Below are 21,297 nucleotides of genomic sequence, written 5' to 3' on the forward strand. Positions count from 1 at the left end.
GGATTTCTTTCTCTCCAGACATCTTGCCTACAAAAATCACCATATAGAAGTGACTGACTTTAACCAGCTTGAGAAAACCTCCTGCAAACTCACTCCAAGATCACGGCCATCATTGTTTATGGGAGAGGCACCCAATGATATTCCCTGCCCTTCTTCTCGTCCTTCCTTTCATATCAAGATATCCAGGCATCTTCATCTCAACCCCCCTCCCCACCCCTTCCTCATTCCACCAATGACAATGCAGCTCAATAAATATTGTTTTGACTTCAAAAGATGTCTTGGTAGTCTGTATTTGTACTTATCACAATTAAGTAGGGTTTCCCCCCCTCTCCTAAACGTATTCACTTGAAGTGTTTTCAAGGCAGATACTTCCCTTCCTTTGTTAGCTGGCACTTAACAGGCAGCAGCTGCCTGCAGTTGAAGAGTGACTTTTACTCCAAAACAGGCTCTCTTCATTAGGCTGCATTTTATGTAGCCCGATGGCTATTCAGTCTGAAGATCTCAAAAAGCAGCCTACAACTGGTTCTTTGAGCTACCTCAATTCTACAAATTTAGTATCTACTCAGGCCATCTCAGAAGGCAGAAATTGCTGAGCCATCTATCATTCTGTGGCCTTCTTTCTGGTTAACCTCAGAAGGGGGGGGGAGGAGGCATCGTTCTCCTTTTTGGAGGCTTTTCAGAAGCAAAACAATACAATACAATAGCAGAGTTGGAAGGGACCTTGGAGGTCTTCTAATCCAACCCCCTGCCTAGGCAGGAAACCCTATACCGTTTCAGACAAATAGCTATCCAACATCTTCTTAAAGACTTCCAGCGTTGGGGCATTCACAACTTCTGGAGGCAAGTTGTTCCACTGATTAATTGTTCTCACTGTCAGGAAATTTCTCCTCAATTCTAAGTTGCTTTTCTCCTTGATTAGTTTCCACCCATTGCTTCAGAATCTACAGAATCTACAGAATCCACCAGTTTTGTCAGAATGGGGGGGGGGGGGAATCATCCCAATGCATGTATTTTAAAAAGGGACACAGCTTACATCATGATGCTAATTTTGCTATTTGCTACTTCTTGGGCTTGTGTGGATGCCGCCCTAGCCAGTCTACTTAACTAGGAGGTTCCCCATCCATGGAAGCTCTTGTTCTTTTTGCCCAGCACTTTTTGTAAAAATCTAATGTTCCAAAAAAAACCAAAACCGTTTTCAACGGCAGATGTAATCTATTGGTGTAATATCCTTGTTGTGATTATAGCATGAGTACATACATTTGTAAACTGAGGCAATGCAAATGGACATAATTAAGAAAGCAGAACATTTGTAGCTCAGGGTTAAAACTGATGATAATACTTAGTTTGGGTAATGAAACATCTGCAAGAAAACAACCAAGCTCATAGAGCACCAAAGACCCCTCATGGACATAACAGAGTGGTATGTGAAAGCAGGGGCGGGATCCTACCAGTTTAACAACCGGTTCTCCCATGTGCACCGTTTACAGAGAAATCACCTTCCACATTACTGTGGGAGAGGAATACAGCTGAGGCACAGCAATCCTGTCAGCTGTGCTTCAGAAAAGGGAATATAGGTGAGTATAGTGCAGGGGCATGTGGGCAGGCCCAGCTGATAGTCGGAGCTACCGCTTCACCTGCACCAGTCCGAACTGGTAGAATCCCATACCTGTGTGAAACTCACTCTCAAACAAAAATCTTTGGGTGGCAAAAAAGGAACAAGAGTCTAGAGCCATGATGGCAAACCTATGGCATGCATGCCACAGGTGGTACATGGAGCCATATCAGTAAGCATGCGAGCTCAGCTCCGCCAGCTGATTTTCAGGCCTTCTGGGCCCATCAGAAGTCGGGAATCAGGCTGCCTTTGGCCACCGGTGGGCCTCCGAGGGGGAAGGGAGAGCCGTTTTCGTCCTCCCCAGGCTCCTAGAAAGGGTATGGAGCCTGGGGACAGTGAAAAACACGCCTTCCGGTCCAACAGTTTGTAAATGGGCCGTTTTCGCTCTCCAGGGCGGGAGGCCTTTTTCACCCTCCCCAGGCTCCTAGAAAGAGTCTGGAGCCTGGGGAGGGTGAAAAACAGGTCCACTGTGCCATTGCGTGCCAAAAGCGGGGGGAGCGCCGGGGAGAAGTTGCATACACATGCGCAAGGGGAGAGCACATAGAATTATGGGTGTGGGCACATATGCGCTCAACACCCCCCACCCCCCGCTCCCCTTGCTTTTGGCATGCGATGGCAAAAAGGTTAGCCATCACTGGCATACAGTCTTTTCCTAGGACTGCATAGTCAGGCAGCATTGATATAAAAAATAGTTTGAGGATTGAAAAGGGTTCAAGTAACCATTGTGTACCTCACTCACAACTGCAGATTTCCCCTTTATCAGAGGAGAAAACTCACCTCTTCTTGGGTATATTATGGGGCTGTGAGAAAAAGTTTCAGAATATTTCCACCTTCGTGCAGACATAAATACTACATGTTGGTTCCAAACTCAAGAGTTCAGTTTTCTGAAATGTTTGGAACACTCTTGCTTTCATCTTAATCAAGTTTGTTAAAGAGAACTTGGGAAGATTTGTGTTTGGGGAAAAAAAATCACTTTTAATTCAATCGGTTATCAAAGGCCTGCCAGCTGCGAAGTTGGGTACTCTACCATATATAAGACCAGCTTCTTTTATTCATATGCTAGTAAACCCCAGGTAAAATGACTGTAATGCACTAGATCTTTAAAGTATATTGAAGGTGTTGAAACTGCAGTTAGTGCAGAATCTAAGTTCTACATTTTTTACTCAACCAGGACATGATGATATCTGTCTTAGACCAACTGCTCCCAGCCTTCAGTCCATTTCTATGCTTAGATTCCAGGTACTGCCTTTGGCCTTATAGCATTCATGATTTAAGACCTAGAAGCATGAAATAACATTTATCTCCTATGTATAAGCTTACACCTTAAGAGCTTCAGCTGAAGGCCTCCAATGGAGCTTTTGCCAGATGAGAATCAGAAGCAAAACAAAACAATACAAAACAATACACAAAACAAAACAAAACCTTGTCTCAGTGGAAGAGCTATCATTATGGTACACTCTACATCCATCAGGGCTGCCAAACCCTTGGCCGGATGCGTCACACTGGCCACACCCACTCCCGGTTTAGCGAAGGGAGGAAGTCCTGATACATCACATGATGCCACCATGACGATGTGAGTTTGACAGCCCTGCTCTACATCATGTTTCACCGGATACAAAAGCATTACTGTCTTTTGGTCTCTGGCCAGAGTCTTCTTTATTTTTGAGCTTTCTGAAATATGGGTTTAATCCTATTTGCTTCTCCTTTTTATTTGCTTGCATGTCTTATTTGTAGAATAGGATTGAAGGTTCCTGGAGAACATACTTCTTATAAATAATAGATAAATATGATCCAGACCCTGAAAAACTTAGGATTTTTTAGGCTTTTGGTTTGATTATGCTACATGTTACAGATTCTGCTTACTCTTGTGCAGTGGTGGGTTTCCATTTTTTTTACTACTGGTTTGCTTATGCACGCTTGCATGCCACTTCTATGCAGAAGCATCCGGGTGGATTGGCGGAGCCTCCCACCCCTGCTACTACTGGTTTGCCCAATCCGGGCTGAACTGGGAGCAACCCACCTCTGCACTTGTGGCTCATTACACTTACTCTAAATTTAACATAGGCATGAAAGAGTTAAACTTGTGGTCTCTAAATTTAATCTAGTATTACCTCTAATCCTGTACATCTAGTCCTTCCCTAGGAGGATTTATCTGAACTCTGCTTTCTGAAAAGTGGTCTTAATGGCCCAAAACAGTGTCTACATTCCTGACACCTGTTTCACATTTATTCTTCCTCATTAAAGCGTACAAATAGTTGCAATGTTCTTTAATGCTCTGTAAATAATTATCTCAAAGTCCTCAAGCCAGCATTCTAGAAATTATTAATTTTTCTGTTTTATTTACAGTTTGTAATTTTACCCACCATCGGTTTACACAGCATCTGCATCTTTGCTGAGGTATTACTTCAAATTGGTGGGGCAGGATTAAATGTGATTTCATTCAATTTATATGCAATCATGCATGTAATAATTTTACCCTCAGTAACAATTGTTGGTGATTTCCAAATGCTGAAAGAGATCACCTGTGGCCCCACAGCTTCAGCTATAGATTCTAATCTATGTCCATGTCTTAGAGAACCACAGATGATCTAACAATCTTGTCTGCATCTGCAATGGCCCAGAGTACGAATGATACTGATTATTGTCGGATTAAAAAAAAACACAATTCAAAAACAGATCCTAAATAATTACTACCCATGTAGGTTAATATGAATGTATCTGAGGTTTACTCCTATATCTTGCCTGTCTGAATACTATTTGCCATAACTTTGTTCTCCATTTTCCCCCTGACATACAAGCTTTTTATAATCTTGACAAATATTGGGGTAAGGCAGAAAGAGACAAAATCTAAGCAGCTGTTATTAAATCTGTTATGTATATTATAAGGAAAGTGTAGAGGTTGTTTGAGACTACCAAAACAAGAGGAAAAATATCATGGTCAGCAGGTTTCTTCAACATAAAAGCCAATATAAGATCAAATTATTTTCATTTGTCTTTGTCACCATAGATCAAAATCATGTATGCTAACTTTTAAAGTTAGTTCTCTTTTTTCAACATTTGCTTACTAAAGTAAAAATGTAGAGCAGAAAGCATGAGTAGTAAACAGTGAGGAAACCAGTATCACTGACTAGATTTTTTTCTAAGTGATTTCAATGTCACCTTGCAAATGCAAAAAGCACATGAGATCTAGTTTTCTTTTTTATCTGGCTACCCTGTTTTGGGAGGCTCTAATAATAAATCCTATCATCAGTCCTTCCATGCACCCCAATATGACTTTTCCTCAGTGGAAATCTAGGTTTAATGCTTCTGATTGACACAACTGGAGACAAAACTCACAATGATCAGGAGAATGAAATAGATGAAGTTGTAGAAGGAATGAGCATCCATGACGAAGTACATGATATCTACCCAGCCCTCCAGGGTGATGACCTGTGATAAGGCAAAAGAAAAGGAAGTCATTGGTTAGCTCATCTTGATGACTGCAGGGCTGTGAAGGGCAAGGAACGGTAGACATCTAACAAAATAGCTATGGAATTTTGAAGTAACCTACAAGACAATTTGTCCATATTGAGGGTCACATTCTCTCAGAGTAATCGGTTGATGCTACTTGGTAGACAAGGCTAAATCAAGTAGTATGGTGGGCCAGGTGGATGTGATAACTATCATCCTTTTCTTTCATATTCTTTCACATTTTTTCCTTACTTCTTTTAGGTCTTCCCCAAAGTACTAGTTATGGGGAAGGGTCAGAAAATTTGTACCAAGGGTCTAAACAGGTAACTTGTAAAAGACCACCTTAAACAAGACCAAGGGATGCACTGACTGATTCTAGGGCTCCCAATTACCCTATTCTGGCATAATTACCCAATTACCCTACTCTGGCATAATTTATAACGTCTACCTCCTGGCATACACATTCTTACTGGTTTTTAGAGGGATAGTGTTTTAAATTTAACTTGATATGACATTGGGATTTTAAACTTTTGTATCGATTTATTTATTTAGCTGTACAGTTTGGCATATTTTATCCTCCTCTCATACATGTATTTATGTAGTTATTACTATGTTTTAATTTGTTGTGTTTTGATACGGACTGTACACCGCCCCGAGTCCCTTTCGGGAGAGAGGGCGGTATATAAACGCTAATAAATAATAATAATAATAATAATATTCAATCTTTGCATTAAAAAAAATAACACAATACTATAAATTGACATAATTTAATGGAGAATAATAACAAACAAATAAAAAAACCACGTGCACATTTGGTACCCATAGAACCTATATTTATTACAGTAAAAGCAGGACTTGCAGATTCTCAGCTATTTAATTACTTGGTTCAGATTTGAAAAATAAATGCACTTCTGAACAAAAATAAACACAAACTTCATTTTTCCAGTTGCTGCAGCAGCACGAGATCACGAAATTAAGTCCTTTTGATTCACCTGAAATATCGCAATCCATGCATATCCAATGTTATCAAAATTGATAGCTCCTTTGAAAGGGTTGTGCTCCCCGGCAGAACAATTTGTGTAATATTGGTTCCAGTTGACACAAGAGGTGTTGCTGGTGTCGTTGTAGGAATAATAGTTCAGGGTACACACCAGGCCTTCCTCCCTCCGAATGGGAACGCTGCGGCAATCCCGCATCCCATTTTCTCGAGGCTGGGAGCAGATAAAAGGGCTTTCATCTTCATTCTCTGTCTGATAGTAGGATTCCAGCTCCAATGTGTAAGGCCTGGAAGGAAGAGACACACGGATGGTTACAGAACCAAAATCACACTGGTTGGGGATGAAGTAAAGATGGAATGTTCTTTTCACAGTGAAAAAGAAAGTGGGGAATAATCAGTTATTCTTACAAAGCAACAGTATGAAAATGAAACAGAGCAAAATTCATGCAGTCAACGGAGCAATACAAGGAACTAATGGCTCAGAGATGTTACAGGGGCCAATAGGATAATTGAGTTCAGAGCAAGCAATCAGAGAAATTAATTGTAGGTGGGAGCACTCTGATTGCCAGGAATGGCAATTCATTTTTTTAAAAATGTCTCTAAACTACTGATGTTTTGAAGCTAAAAAATGATGTCGGATAAATACATCACTCCAAGTTGTCTCTTTCCCTCAAATAATTTGTGCTGGTTGTTATCTGAGGTAAGATGTGATACTAGATAGGGTGCATGTACAGCTTCAGTCCCATACATCTGCTGTTATTTCTTAATGGATTATGAAAAACATAAAAAACACTTCAAAGGAAGGCAGAATCTAATAAACACCCACCTTGCTATTTACATAATTACTAAGTACGTCAGTAAGGAAAAAAAGTGGAAAACAATCATAACTCTAAATAAACTGGCTTGGTGGACAACTTGCAATTTACCAAACTGCAATGGCCAATATAAAGCAAGCTATGATCCACCAAAGTTTATTCCATAATAAATTAATTCATCTTGAGGATACTTTCATGCATATTTTTCTTAGGGAGGGGGAAGGCACATTTCACTTTCCTAATGCATTCAGGTCATAGAAAAGCTTTCAAAGCAAAATTTAGGAGAGGTTTAGCCAGGGTCATTCTTGGATTGTTGGTTTGAATACCATTTGAAACTTAGCTATCCCTCACCCTCCATTCAGCCTTTCACCCTTCACTCAGACTACATACAAGGAAAGCCATGTTAGTTTATTGTGGCCCCAAACAGATAATTAAGAAAAACCAAAGGATATTTATCCAAACTATTAATGAATGTCAGGACTCGGAACAAGAGCAAAGTATTATCAATCAGATAATATCCATTGGGACATTCTACTGAAGACCTCAAACTGTCCATTTTAGAAAATCAAGACTTGCTTTTCTAAAATGGAGACTTCTGAACTCACACACAGGAAAAGGTTTTAGACAATCTCAAAAGGTCTCACCAAACACAATGGATGTTCACAATGGTGAAATCTGACTCCTCTGTAATTGCATAATCAACTTTCTTCCCCTCCCTTCCCTTTGGTTCATCCCAACTGAAATCTTACATCTGTTTAGTCACTCTGTGCATCTGAGCAACAGCTCGCAAATGTCTTTTGATCAAATTTATTAGTCAGAAAAGGTGCTGCCTGTAGAATATTGGCCGAAGGATGAGGCAGGACACGATCTGAGGAAACTAACAACCGCTTTATTTAACAACAGCAAGGCAACTATATACAGAGCAAAAGGGTTCAGCATTTTCCTGCCTGACAGCTATTTATACGGAACTGTCAGGCAGGACAACCAATCAGCTGTTAGCACTGCCAGATGCCTGATCTTTCACTCAGAGCAGTAGCTGCATGGAGGCGAGGGTGGGTGGGTGGGGTCGACTTGATCAGAACTGATTTTGGTTTGTTGCCAATTTATTTAGAGGGATTTTATGTTACTGAAACTTAACTGTTCTCTCTTCCCAGCAAATGAACTCAAAGGGGGGGGGGGAAACATCCAACTTCCAAAGAAAAAATCTTTTAACTTTTTAAAAATTTTATGATAAGTTTCTCATAAATTTCAGTTGTGTTGATAACCCAAGAATTAGAGGGCACTGAAGAATTTTCACGAGCTTTGAATGAATGTTTCTATGCTGAAACTTGCTTAGACTGTTCAGATATTAACAAGATACTCTATATGTTAGGTACTTAACATTCAGTCTTAAGAATCATAATGACACCCCACTGCACAATTAGTGGTTACACATAAACAGCACCGAATTCAACACAACACATCTTTCAGATTCAGAATGAAGAATTCTCCAAAAACAGTACAAAATCACATTTTGCATTCATACGTAGCTATATGTGCATTAAACATTTTGTTGTGTATACATAGTTTTAGCTACATTGAAAAGATATCACATGATGTATGCAACCATAAATCAGGAGAGAAGTCTGTAATTCCTTCAAAGCTTGGTTTCATTATACTGTGCCAGCATTATTAATAATGACTTCTTCCATACTTCTCTGGGATTATTTTCACCCCATTAGCAAAGATGAGGAACTGAATCTTGATAAGACTGGATTCTTCTTCCTGCCTCATTCCTGTTATCTCTGACTGAATTGAATCAAATTCTTTCCTGAGCCAAATCTCATCAATTGCTGTTCTCCAGCTCTCCTCTTCCATTTAGTCGGAAGTGGGAAATTACCCCTTCATTTGTAATGGCCGTCAGAGCTTTGGTTGCTGGTTGTTGGAGAGTTGCAATTTAGTAGCTGATTCTCCCTTCTTGGAGTATTGTGACTGCCGATGGACATACTTGAAAGAGGACATTTCTTTTCTTTTTTCCATTTCTTTTTATTTCCTTTTCTTTATTGAGAAGTCAGTGCCATGTCAGGGTAACAGTTACAAATAAAGCAAAGCCAAAGAAAAATCAACAACAAATCTTAACATACTTAACAAGTTAATAACTATAACATTAATATATTTACAGTAATTATAATAATGCAACCAATGGGAAAAAAAGAAAAGAAAATGAGTTTTAACTAAATTTCTACTTACATTAGCCTATTTACAATTATGGATATAATAAACAAAAATGTTTCCATATTATATCCATAATTCTATAGCATCTTTATTTTCAATACTAACAGTTATTGACATTCGCCAACTTCCCTCTCGTTTCTACCTCTTGTCTCTATCCATTCATAAAATTTATTCCATGTCCTATAATATTTTGAGCGAAAGAGGACATTTCTATCATCGCTGCTGGCAGCTATCAGCCATGGCAATGGGACACATTCTGAAAAAAGTGTTATGTTACTGACAGTGACGTGCGGTGAGGTTTATGGCTGGTGAGGCTGGTGACATCATCAGGAAGGCAGGGAATGGGACCATGTGTGCTGGAGGCGGAGGCTGCCTCAGCCTCCAGCACACATGATCCCATTCCCCGCCTTCCTGAGCGTGCTCCACTGGCTCGCGCTCCGCAGTCCTCGAAAGCGACTGGGGAACGACGAGAACCTTCCTGCCTCTGCTGGACTTTGCGCAAGTCCAGCAGAGGCAGAAAGGTTCTCATCGTTCCCCAGTCGCTTTCGTGGCTTCGTCATCTGGGAGCGCCGACAACATTTTTGCCTCCGCAGCTCGTGGGCGCAGACGGACGGAGGTAGCCAGAGTGGCGCTGAGGCAGTCCGGTGGGCGACCGACCGAGGATCAGGCTGCCTGATCCTCCATCGCTCACTCACTCGCTCTTTTGTCTGCCTGGACCGCCTCGGTGTCGCTCTGGCTACATCCGTCCGGCCGCACCCGGGAGCTGCGGAGGCAGAAATGTTGTCGGCGCTCCCGGATGACGAAGCCACGAAAGCGACTGGGGAACGACGAGAACCTTCCCCCAGTCGCTTTCGTGGCTTCATCATCCGGGAGCGCCAACAACATTTCTGCCTCCGCAGCTCCCGGTCGCGGCCGGATGGATGTATATAATATTATAATATTATATATATATATATATATATATATATATATATATATATATATATATATATATATATATATATATATATATATATATATATATATATATATATATATAGTATATATAGTATATAATATTATATACTATTATTTCATGAAGAGAGGTGAGGCTGTGCCTCCCTTGCCTCCCCTGACCGCACGTCCCTGGTTAGTGAGGATTTTAGATACTTGTGTTGCTTCTTATGACTTTGCTAGAGAATTTCCAGTTCTGTTACAACACCAAGCAGAGATACTCATACGCTATGTATGATTATTGCGGTGCATACGGAAACGACTATTTTGATTTATTGAAACCCCTCGGCACGTACAAAGAACCTGTGCAAGCCTACCTCATTCATACTTACAGACTGAAGTTTTCAGGTAGAAAGCAGCGGTTCCTAAGTAGCCCTGCCCAAAGCTGGACCCCAACAATACCAAAGATGAAGAAGACAAAGAAACAGAGAAGGAGGACATTCCCCAACATAGGAAGTGTGTCCAGAAGCAGGGTGACCAGGATGCGCATACCTAAGAAAGCAAATAAAAGCCCTATTTTAGGATGAGAAGTTCTACTGCGTTAGCACATCCTTGTTCCAACTAACAGAAGGATATTAGAGTTAAGAACCATACATGCTACAGGAGGTTTTTTTTTCCCTTCAATTTGGACTCTTTTCAATGTGTCAGGGCAGCAGTTCCCAGAACAGGCTGGGAATTCGGGGTGGGGTGGGGTTGTCACATAATTTTAAGACGTCAACATGGAAAGGCTGTTTTGCAATGCGATCTCTCTAGATTTCTTCCTAACAACATATTCCAATTAATCAATGCTAATCTAATCAGGTATGGTAAGAGTCAAAGGTTGACAGTTGGTGTGGTCCTGTGGGCTCAGCAACATATATCAATCACTGAAGACATATGGAAACATACCACCCTAGAATATGTAGGGAAGTAACCCACTGTCTTTACCTCTTAAAAAAAGAAAATGCACAGTCAGCATGATGGACAATTCTGAAGCACAGGAGCTCACCATGAGTACCCGCACAGATCCAAAGAAATCCCGAGTTACACCTCAGTGTGGAGGAATCCTGATAGAAGTAACTTTATTGCTGCTTCTTTTTTTAAAGAAATACACCTTCTTACACTTGATTAACAGCCACAGTATAAAATAAAGGTATCAGAAAAAAGCCACCAATAAAATGTCATACTTAAATTTATGGAGCATGATTTATGCAGTGCTGTGCATTTATTGGCGGAGAACACCATTGACTTTAACTTTAAAACATATTGAGCTTTGACACAAATCTTTAACTAGCTGTAATGCTAAATCTGTTTTATAATATTTGTACTTTGACTTTCAGTTTGCTTATCGAAAACATGTTGGCACCCTCTTATTCATTTTTCACAGGGGTAGATAATCAATTTAATTTCCTTCAGTTTTAAATTTTTCCTCTTATAAATAGAGCCGAGGTGGCACAGTGGTTAGAGTGCAGTACTGCAGGCTACGTCAGCTGACTGCCAGCTGCAGTTCGGGAGTTCAAATCTCACTGGTTCAAGGCTGACTCAGCCTTCCATCCTTCCGAGGTCGGTAAAATGAGGACACACAGATTGTTGGGGGCAATATGCTGACTCTGTAAACTGTTTAGAGAGAGCTGTAAAAGCCCTATGAAGTGATATATAAATCTAAGTGATATTGCTATTGCTATAAATCAATTCCATCTTCTTCATCTATGTCCAGCTTTTTTGAGAAGATCTGTCTGTAAACTATACATTTTGTATGTGATGTTGTCTAATATTGTATTTTTAGTAAGCGGGTTTCCTGAATGTAATGCTTTTTCATATACTTTAAAACCCCATTCTTCATATTTTTGTGCACATTTAGTATATGCATTTCATATGAATGAAAAGCTCTGAGAAATGTAGATATTAAAGGATAACTGCATTCAGATCCAAATATTCATTCAGGAGATGCAAACCTGGCAAGTTCCTATTAAAATAAGAATTCATGGCATTCTGCCCCATCTGTAACCAAAAGCTCATTGATCATCGTGGACACTCAACAGATGACATAATCATCCCTGCTCTTAAAAAATTGAAGCCTAATGTTCTTTTATGTCCTCTCTCCCATTAGACTACAGTTTGCTGTTTAGTTCCAAAGGGGATTTAGAGACCTACAAAAGTTATTGTACTCATGATTATGTCTAAATTGCTCTAATTATTTGGAAGTTTTAGACTATGGTTGTAAATAGATTCTCAATAATCTATTTCATTCTAATCTGGCATTTTCTTCTAAGCTTTTTTTTATAGATCCCCCTTTTCTCCTCATTAGCACTTTGTGGAATTACCAATTAATTATACAATCAATGTCATTTAATCACAAGAGTTATTTGGGAACACTGTCGTTTGTAAAGGGATCGACATTGCTGTTAAGTTTCCAAGGGTTTCCATTGATGAAACACAAATGGAAAAGATCCCTACCTCACTTCATACATTTAAGAAAAGTGCCTCCATCCCCAAATTACTCTTCAGATTTTGCTTTTCTAGAGAAAGCATGCATCAGTTAATCTTTGTATTCAGCCCGTCATGGATACTTCTGTAGCCTGCTCTCCAGCAGAGTTCACTCATGCCTTTGCAGGCTATACAACCAAAACAGAGTTCATACTAACAGTCAGATTTCAAGCTACATAACAATGACATGGAATATTGAACTCTACCTCAGTCATCTTCAGGACAGCACCGAAATACTACGGTATATATTATTAGACTGGACTCTTCACAATTATGTGTGTTTATGTATACATTTTTATTTATGGTTGTATATATTGTGGGTGAGTGGGCGCACACATTTACATCAAATATTATATTTTAATCAGTAAGGAAACTACTATGTCTGTCTGTGTACAGAAACATGTTAGGGTTTTCCTTCTGCATTCTGTCCATTCTTTTAACTCAGCTACCATTCCCTGTTACTTGCTTACCTTCTTGTTAATATCTTGCTCCATTTACAGGCAAAACTTTTAGAGGCGAAAGATTCTATCTCACTGCCTATCAGTCTTTGTATTCTTACTGCTCATAAGTCAGTAAGAATTACAGGCACCTGACAAAGAAGAAATCCTAAAAGTTGAATGCTCCCCCACCTGTGTATTTATAAAACCTCTTTATGTTTTTGTTTCTCAATACATTAACATTTCCCAACCCATACTGACTCTACTCCGATTGCAAATATTCAAAACTTTATAAGATTTTTCTGGTTTTTCTCTGGGTAACAAAGCAGCCTCTGAAGTGCATCACCTGATGACCTTCCTTAAGTCTGTACATTTATTTGTGATTCTGACTTTTCCTCATTTTGCTTCCCGGGCAGTCTCAGCTCTGCTGTGTAGGATCAAAGATAAATTACCTGGGATTTGCAAATGTATGAAGCAAATTATATCCCCAGTTAGATAGAGGCAGATACATCCAGCCTTGTATCTATTCTGCTTGATGGGGGGGTGGGGGGGGGAGAGAATGTTTCAACGGAAGTGCCTGTATCATAAAACGATAAAAGCAGCAGCAACAATAACAGGGAACATCCTGGTAGATTAAGTTTAATTTAACAAGATTAGAAAAGCAAATGTAGCCTAGGAACTTCCAGGTTCTGACAGATGGATCCAGGTCAGAATTTCTCGTGTTGTCAAGGTAACAGACAAATTCAAACAGATGGGTCTTCTGTGCTACAGAGCTTTGCACCTACTTATGCTATTACATGCAGGGGCAGGATGGAATTTTGACTTTTATTTAGGCACTCTACTGAATTAGATGCATCAGATTTCACATGCTTTGAACTTTCAACTAATATGATTGCCTTGCCATAACTAATTCAAACAACCTCTTGCGTTTGTTTAGGGGGGAAAACCCATAAGGTATATGAAAAAGAACAGGTGTTCTCCACTACAACAATAAATACATTATTGTATGCCTTCAGAAGTAATGACTTCATTAGGGTTAAAGTTGTGAAAGAAAAAAAACGCACAGCGTAGTAGTAGTTATGTAGCACCCATCATACTTTTTTTGGCTTAACATGACTTTTATCAGATTGATCATGCTTAACTTTTTCATTTTTCATAACATTTCCATTTTGAAAGTCTAGAGATTTATAATAAATGAACATCACTAAGATATACATTTCTGCAGAGACTTGAAGGACTACCCAAGTACACGAATACAGTTGCAAGCACTGTTACAAGCCACCTTGGTAGTCATGAGCTCGTAAGAGACCATTTATCACCCACTGTTATATTGTGCTTGGCAGTGATTTTGACAGACAACTAGACCCACAAGTTAGGCATCCTTTAAAATCACTCCAGGAGTTGCTCCCTGCTTTACGTAGGTGAGTTCACTTCAAGTTTGCCCATTCAAACTAGGAGCAGGTTCTGACAGTGTTTCCACTGTGATCAGTTAAAAAAAATGATCCAAGTGCTCAAGATCCCACTGGGGGACAGGGTTACTTGTGGGTGGTGGTTTAAGAACCCACAATTGGAGAATCCCTGAAATAGAAAATAGAAACTACTTTCCTAAAACATCTGACCAATAGTTTGCAATCAGGGTGCTGCAATCAACATTTGACTTTCAGATATACAAAGGAGTCCAAGATATAAACTGTCAAAATGCAAATGTTAAAACAAAAGCCTCTGGAGCTCCCTTATATGCATAGGCATTATAGATGTACAATAAATTCAGGTTTCTTTGTGGTTTATATTGATGTTCTTGCCTTTTCTCCCGCAACTCAGGAAGACCTCCAATTTCTCCCCACATTAACAACTTTGTGAGATAGTTTGAGGTAATGATCTGTATGATTATCCAGTGAGCTTCTGTCACCTGTGTCTCTCCGATCCTAGTAAGACCACTACCATTCCATACTTCTGGCTTTACTGTTATGATTTATTACCAAATGGGTATCTGACCTTGAAAAACTATTTTTCCTAATTTAAACTTCTCTCTCTCTCTCTCTCTCTCTCTCTCTCTCTCTCTCTCTCTCTCTCTCTCTCTCTCTCTCTCTCTCTCTCTGTGTGTGTGTGTGTACCATACTTAAATAAAATAGCCATTCAAATCTAGGAATGACAGAATAACAGAGTTGGGAGGGACATTGGAAGTCCTCTAATCCAGTTTGGGAGAAAACTCTTCCACCATTGAGGAAAAAGAACAAATTCTAGTAAGTGGTCTGAAGATGGACACTGAACCTACAGCCCAAGTGGAGAAGGCCAAGAGTCGCAAATCTCTTCTTTTTCCTCCCGATAAACCAATTCTTTAAAACAAATAACTGTATCCATTATTTTCCATACTGTTTTGATAGGATTAAATGTTTCATTATTTCTGGAGAACTCATTCTTCCCAGAAAGTTGAAGATGAAAAGGATCATATCAAAAGCAATGTGGGCATAAGGTATAAAGACACAGTGCATAGCTGAAGATAGGAATTAGAAAACAGGGGCTCCAGAAAAACAACTGGTTCTGAAATGGATAGAATCTAATGCCCAACAATCTGTGATGTTGTAAAGACATATTGCCTTAAATTAAGGCGCATCTGGCAACTTAAGGAAGAGGATTTGTTGTTTATCATCCTCTGCAAGTTATTTAATGCTAGTGGAAGAAAGCACCCTTCCATAACTATATCCATACATGTCCTCATGCCAATATTGTGTCTAATAACTCATCCATCCTTTTCCATCACAAACCACTAATGTCTCCAAATTAAGGGAATGAATGGTAAAAATGAAACAAGTTGAATAATTGATTCACATGAGACTTTAACAAAAAACAACACTTCAGAAAGAGAAGCAAAACACAAAAAAGGAAAACACTTTTGGAAACAAAATATGAACTGTTCATTCTGTGTTTGATCATAATCACATAATAACCACTCAGAGTCCTTTAGGTAGTGAGTTGGGCGGTGTATAAATCTGATAAACAAATAAATCCCTCATTTTCTGAGGGGATGGCTGAAATGGAAGGACAATTCATCAAAAGGGAACAAACTGGGTTATTCATTCATAATGGTCTGGAAAACAGCCCGATAATTGATGTGCCGAAGGGACAGAAAGGAGCATGTTCAATGCAATTTCAGAAAATATGTAAGATCTCCAATTTATTATTTTGATTCCTCATTATCAGAAATGATGAACTATTACCAAAGGGCGGGGGAGAAGGGAGAAAAGAGGTTCAACTTACTAGGAACTCTGTTAATGGCTCTCAAAGGCCGGAGTACCCTGACTGTCCGAACAGCTGAGAAACTGACATTCTGCAAGTCCAAAGAGTATTCCAGCATGCTGCAAAATAAGTATATATGCAAATATATTATATGTATATCTCATAAATAGAGGAAACATTTCAGAATTCTGCAGGGGAAAAAAAAACCAGATGAAGCATCCAAACCGAATATACATATATGGTGATTTTTTAAAAACAACAACAACTCACTATTGGACTTCTCCCCATCAAGGAATATTCCTAGAGGAATTCATTTATGAGTCACTTGCACATTTAAGTTTGTGAATCAAAGCTATTTTGTAAAGTGTTTCCTAGTCTTTATTTTGGTTGTTTTCTAGGCGATAAGTGAAGTTTCCCAAAGTTTATTGTACTTGTCAGAATGGAGAAATTTGTCCACATAACATGAAATCAATATAAAATAACTAAAGCTTTCAAATTTGAATTTTGTTTCCAGCATATGGGAACTATCCAAAAGTGATCCAAGGTATAGGATCTATACAACGAAGTCTCCATTTATGGCCTATCTTGGAGCAGAGTATTCGTAGAAATATGAATTATCCCATGGAATCATGTTTACATAAGTGCTATTTGCTGTCAGCCTGCAGACTCCTCTTAAAGCAATAATTGGGGAGCATTCTTTCATTACTCGGTTTGCATTCATCTGCACTTCTATTCAAAATTCCACTGTCCAAACCATTTAGTTTATTTCTTTGCTTCAGATCCTTTTCCTGGCTTCTCATTCCCTTCTCCATCTGGTGTTCTGTCTTCTTTACAAAGTGATTCACAGTTTTCCAACTTGTAGATTTTGTTTGTGCTTATTACTTCTTTCTTTGTGACTTCCTTTCTTTCCACAAAACAAAAACCTCTGCTCCACTCATCACTCCTTTCATTTTGTTTCTGGTGCAAGAAGACACTCCACCTGGATGTGTAGGAGATGCTCTTTCTCTTCCTTTCCTCAAATAGAATGGGACAACTTCCCGTGGCCAACTCACCATGGCTAACTCTCCATAGCAAACTTGCTACAGCCAACTCACCGTGGGACAACTTATCATAGGACAAGTCAACAAATACAAAAGTTACATTAATTTCAACAGAACCATGGCTAATAATAAAACAAATAAAGAAAGTCAATTCAGAAATACAAGACTTACAATAATTTCAATGAAAACATGGTCACCAATAATAAAAGTTGCTGAATGAAATTATTAATACAGCTTTCAATGGTCCGGTGGCAAGTTGATCATAATGAGTTGTCCCCACTGGGATTTGGCTGTGGCAATTTGGCTATAGCGAATTGGCTGCAGTGAGTTGTCCTAAACCTTCCTCAAATCCATCCTCATAGTCCTTCAAAGTGTGTATCTAATAGTCCACTCTATAGCCCATACAGCCCTTCATTTGCCTCCATTCTTTCCTCCCACCCTCTCACTCCTGTGATAGGGCCCACTGTCTGTCTTTGAAGGCTGTACTAAAGCTATAAAGCTTCAGGTAGGCTGATAATACAGAATAAAATAGCAACAACCTCATTTATATTTTGTAATTGCTCTGAGAGTTCCAGGCAACCCACAGGGAGGTCTTTCCCAATTTTATCCAAAACAAAGTTACTAATCCAAAGACATGAATTCCATGACTGACTGTAGACTTACGCCTGTATCTTTACAGTACCAATCTAGAACTCCAATCATTTTCCAGGTTCCATTATTCTTTTTCAAGTCTCTTAGAAAAGTTAAGAACCAAGAACTTCTGCATCACTGCGAAGAGTATCCGGATTCAAAGAAAGAAGATACTTAGGGAGACTATTCCTTCTATTCTCCTCTTTGAATTCAGCAGCCACCGCCCTGCCTGTCTACATTAGCAACAAACATTCAAAGTTCTATAATAAGGAGGATAAGCTATGATCAGATACATTTTAGTTGGGAAAGCTGTACAGATGTAATTGCTAGTATTTTTTCCTGGTGCTCCAGTAAGGAAAATGGTTTCTGAAATAACTTAAAAATCACAGTCCTTTAGATATGATGGTGTATAATTTTTGTTACTGCTATGTAACTGAAAAAATAATTTATGGTGAACAGCTAAACACTTTCACGCCATGATTCTGGAAGATGCCACAAGGTACAACTTTATCTGCCTTCATAACATAATCTCCCTGTTACATCATGAAATGTATTAAAAAACTCCATGTAATTTACCATGTCTCCTTTGCTCAAGCACAGTTCCTGCTATTTGGGAAGCACATTTTAAGAGTTATTTAAAGATAGAGCTGCACAATTAAATATAATAGTAGTTCTGAATCATTGCAATGAGAAATGGATCTCACCACCAGGGACTGCCCTGAGATGCTTTGATGGTCTCCTAACACTTCCAGCTAACAGAGGCAGCTAACAGGTTGATGGAAACTGCAGCCTTTTAATACCTGAAATGCTGAAGCTGTATTTTTCTAATGCAGACAGTTCCCAAATCCTGCTTTAAAAATTCAACCCATAATGTATGCACTATTAAAGAGCACAGCTACAAATACAACTAGGACAGAGCCACTAGATTAAAGCTACCATAACCTAGTGCAAAAGTATCTGCAAAAGTTCCACGTTTAATCTCCAGTTTCCCCACATAGAGCTAAGAAGGGCTCCTGAAGAGCTGCTGCCTGTCAGTGTATAGGTAGTGCTGAACTAGATAGGCATGGCTTGAAATAATGCAGCTTCCTATACTTTTCTGTAACGGTGCTGTAACCTCAGTCAAGCTCCAGGAAACGGAGAATTTTTGCCATGACAAGGACTTTGCAGAAGTCCCATAGGTCCTTTCTTCAAGAGGCAACTTCTCTGAAGATGTTACATTTCTCATCCACGAAGCTTCTTCAGCTCTTGGATGAGAAGCAAAACGTCTTCAAAGAAAAACCAGAAAAGTCCAGTTGCCTCTTGAAAAAAAAGCACCTTTGAGACAACCATAACCTGGAAGACTGAGAATCTCCATAGATGACCTTGCAAGTGGGAGGTTGAAAGGAGATCATCAGAGAACCATAGGACAGCCACCATTCATAGTCAGTGTCCCATTTCTGGAACTTTGCACTTTGATATGGCCCAAGGGCTAATCAATAAAATAAACTTAACTATGTGTTATATCACCAAGCACATACCAGTGCTTGATGGGGGACAGCAACATAATTTGGAAGGATAAAAGAAAACTCATGGCATGGCAAACATTATAGCATTATAGGAGGAAAACCATGTTACTCTATGGCAGCCCCAAATCACCAGGAGTTTAGTAACATCTTTTCTAAATACCAAATTTTATTATAAGGCATAGGTTCTTGTGAGTACAGCTTATTTCATCAAGTGCCGTGGAGTGGCTAGATGGATTTAAATTGGGATATGATGTTGATGTGCCTTTGAGCTAGCCTTGACTCCTAGGAACTGCCTGGACTAATTCCTGCAGGTCCCCCCACCCCCCAGCGAGATTTCGGAAGAGCCAGCTCAGTGTAGTGATTAAGGCATCTAGCTAGAAACCCGGAAAGTGTTGAGTTCTATTCCCCGCTTAGGCACAAAGCCAACTGTGTGACCTTGGGTCATTCTCTCTCTCTCAATCCCAGGAAAGAGCCAATGGCAACCACTTCCAAAATCTTGCCAAGAAAACTCTTAAAGCATCACTAAACAGTTGCACACAAACACAAATTAGAACGGTTCACTTTGTGCTGACTGGAAACTACTTAGGGCATGTGAATAAAAACTGCTGTAAGGAGAAGTTAGAAAGATGAGAATTCAGAAAAGGGCTTGATACCAACACTGACAAAAAGGTTGCCATTATTCTGTAGTCCTGAAACCCCCAAATCTTTCTGTGGTTGCCCCTCTGGCAATGGGCAAAGATGTTCCTCCTGCCCAAAAAAGATCTCACATCTCTATAAGGAGAGCAAAAGGATTGGAAATGACAGTGGCATCGGGGGACTTTTCAAAAACTCTACTTGCAATCCCCATTCTTGATTATTCCAATACTTATTTATAATGTTATATTTAACATTGTTTTTCAATTATTAACAGTATATACATGCATTTTTCAGAATGAGAAGATGCATCAAGTTAACAAAGCTTAAAGAACTAATACTGAGCACCTCCACTAGCTGGAATTCTTATGACCATCGTGTTGTCCCCCCCTCCCCCCCGTCTCACTCTGCTGCCCAAGACAGTGAAGTCACTCTACACGGATGAAAGCGGGAGAGGTTATTATTGGGTATACATGGACTTGTTTTGTATGAGTTAGCCACAAGATGGCTCCCTGAACTGAAGTATTATGTATGCCCTGGTAGGATGTAAGCGATCAAATGGGAAGAAATTGGATTGGAATCTAAGCCTAGCCTTGATTTATTCCTTCAAAGGGGTTTGGATGCAGGCCCACGGACCTCCTTTTCTATTTTGGTGGCGGTGCAGGGGATGCTTGGAAAAGACCAATTTAAACCATCATGAACATAAGGCTGGAGCTTTATGTACGAAGTAGAAATGAAATACTTTCCTTTGAGCAGCAGGCTTTTGGCAATCTCATTTCTAAGGTTAGGAAGATGTGTGTGTGTGTGTGTGTGTGTGTGTGTGTGTGTTTCATTTGTGCTGATAAATAAATAAATAAATAAAGGGAGACTAGTATAGATCTATTTCAAGCTATTTAGCTCTCATCAACTAGCCATACCCTTACTGGGAACTGAACCTGTATTACAGTTGTATTAGCCACTAAGCCACAGGCTCTCCTCCTTTATCAGCTAAGCCAGGGAAATAGGTATGTGTTGTGTCACAACCCCTGGTATGCCCAAACATGGGAGGGAGCACACTGCTTCCCTTTTCTGTCTTTCAGCTCACCCTAGGAGCCATCCAGGCAGAAAGCCATTTTTTTATGTTGCCTTGTTACATTTGTGTTGTATTTGTGCTAACAAATAAACAAGTAAGGGTATGGGTAGCTGATGAGAGCTAAATAGCTTGAAATAGATCTATACTAGTCTCCCTTTATTTATTTATCAGCACAAATGCAACACAAATGTAACAA

The 21,297-nt window shown here is 39.6% G+C and overlaps 1 protein-coding gene across 3 annotated transcripts in view; it reads right to left on the bottom strand.

Moving 5' to 3' along the window:
* Positions 1-21,297, bottom strand: part of CACNA1G (calcium voltage-gated channel subunit alpha1 G) — a 466,079-nt gene that overhangs the window by 207,482 nt on the left and 237,300 nt on the right. For all 3 annotated transcript variants that reach the window (XM_081937178.1, XM_081937177.1, XM_081937176.1), the window contains exons 4-7: positions 16,243-16,340; positions 10,414-10,573; positions 6,055-6,346; positions 4,949-5,041 (exon numbers count right to left, since the gene is read on the bottom strand). In XM_081937178.1, coding sequence (XP_081793304.1) covers positions 4,949-5,041; positions 6,055-6,346; positions 10,414-10,573; positions 16,243-16,340 — 643 coding nt within the window. The remainder of the gene's footprint in view (positions 1-4,948; positions 5,042-6,054; positions 6,347-10,413; positions 10,574-16,242; positions 16,341-21,297) is intronic.

This window comes from Natrix helvetica (assembly GCF_964273705.1).
Source record: "Natrix helvetica genome assembly, chromosome: 1".
NCBI classification, from domain to species: Eukaryota; Metazoa; Chordata; class Lepidosauria; order Squamata; family Natricidae; genus Natrix; species Natrix helvetica.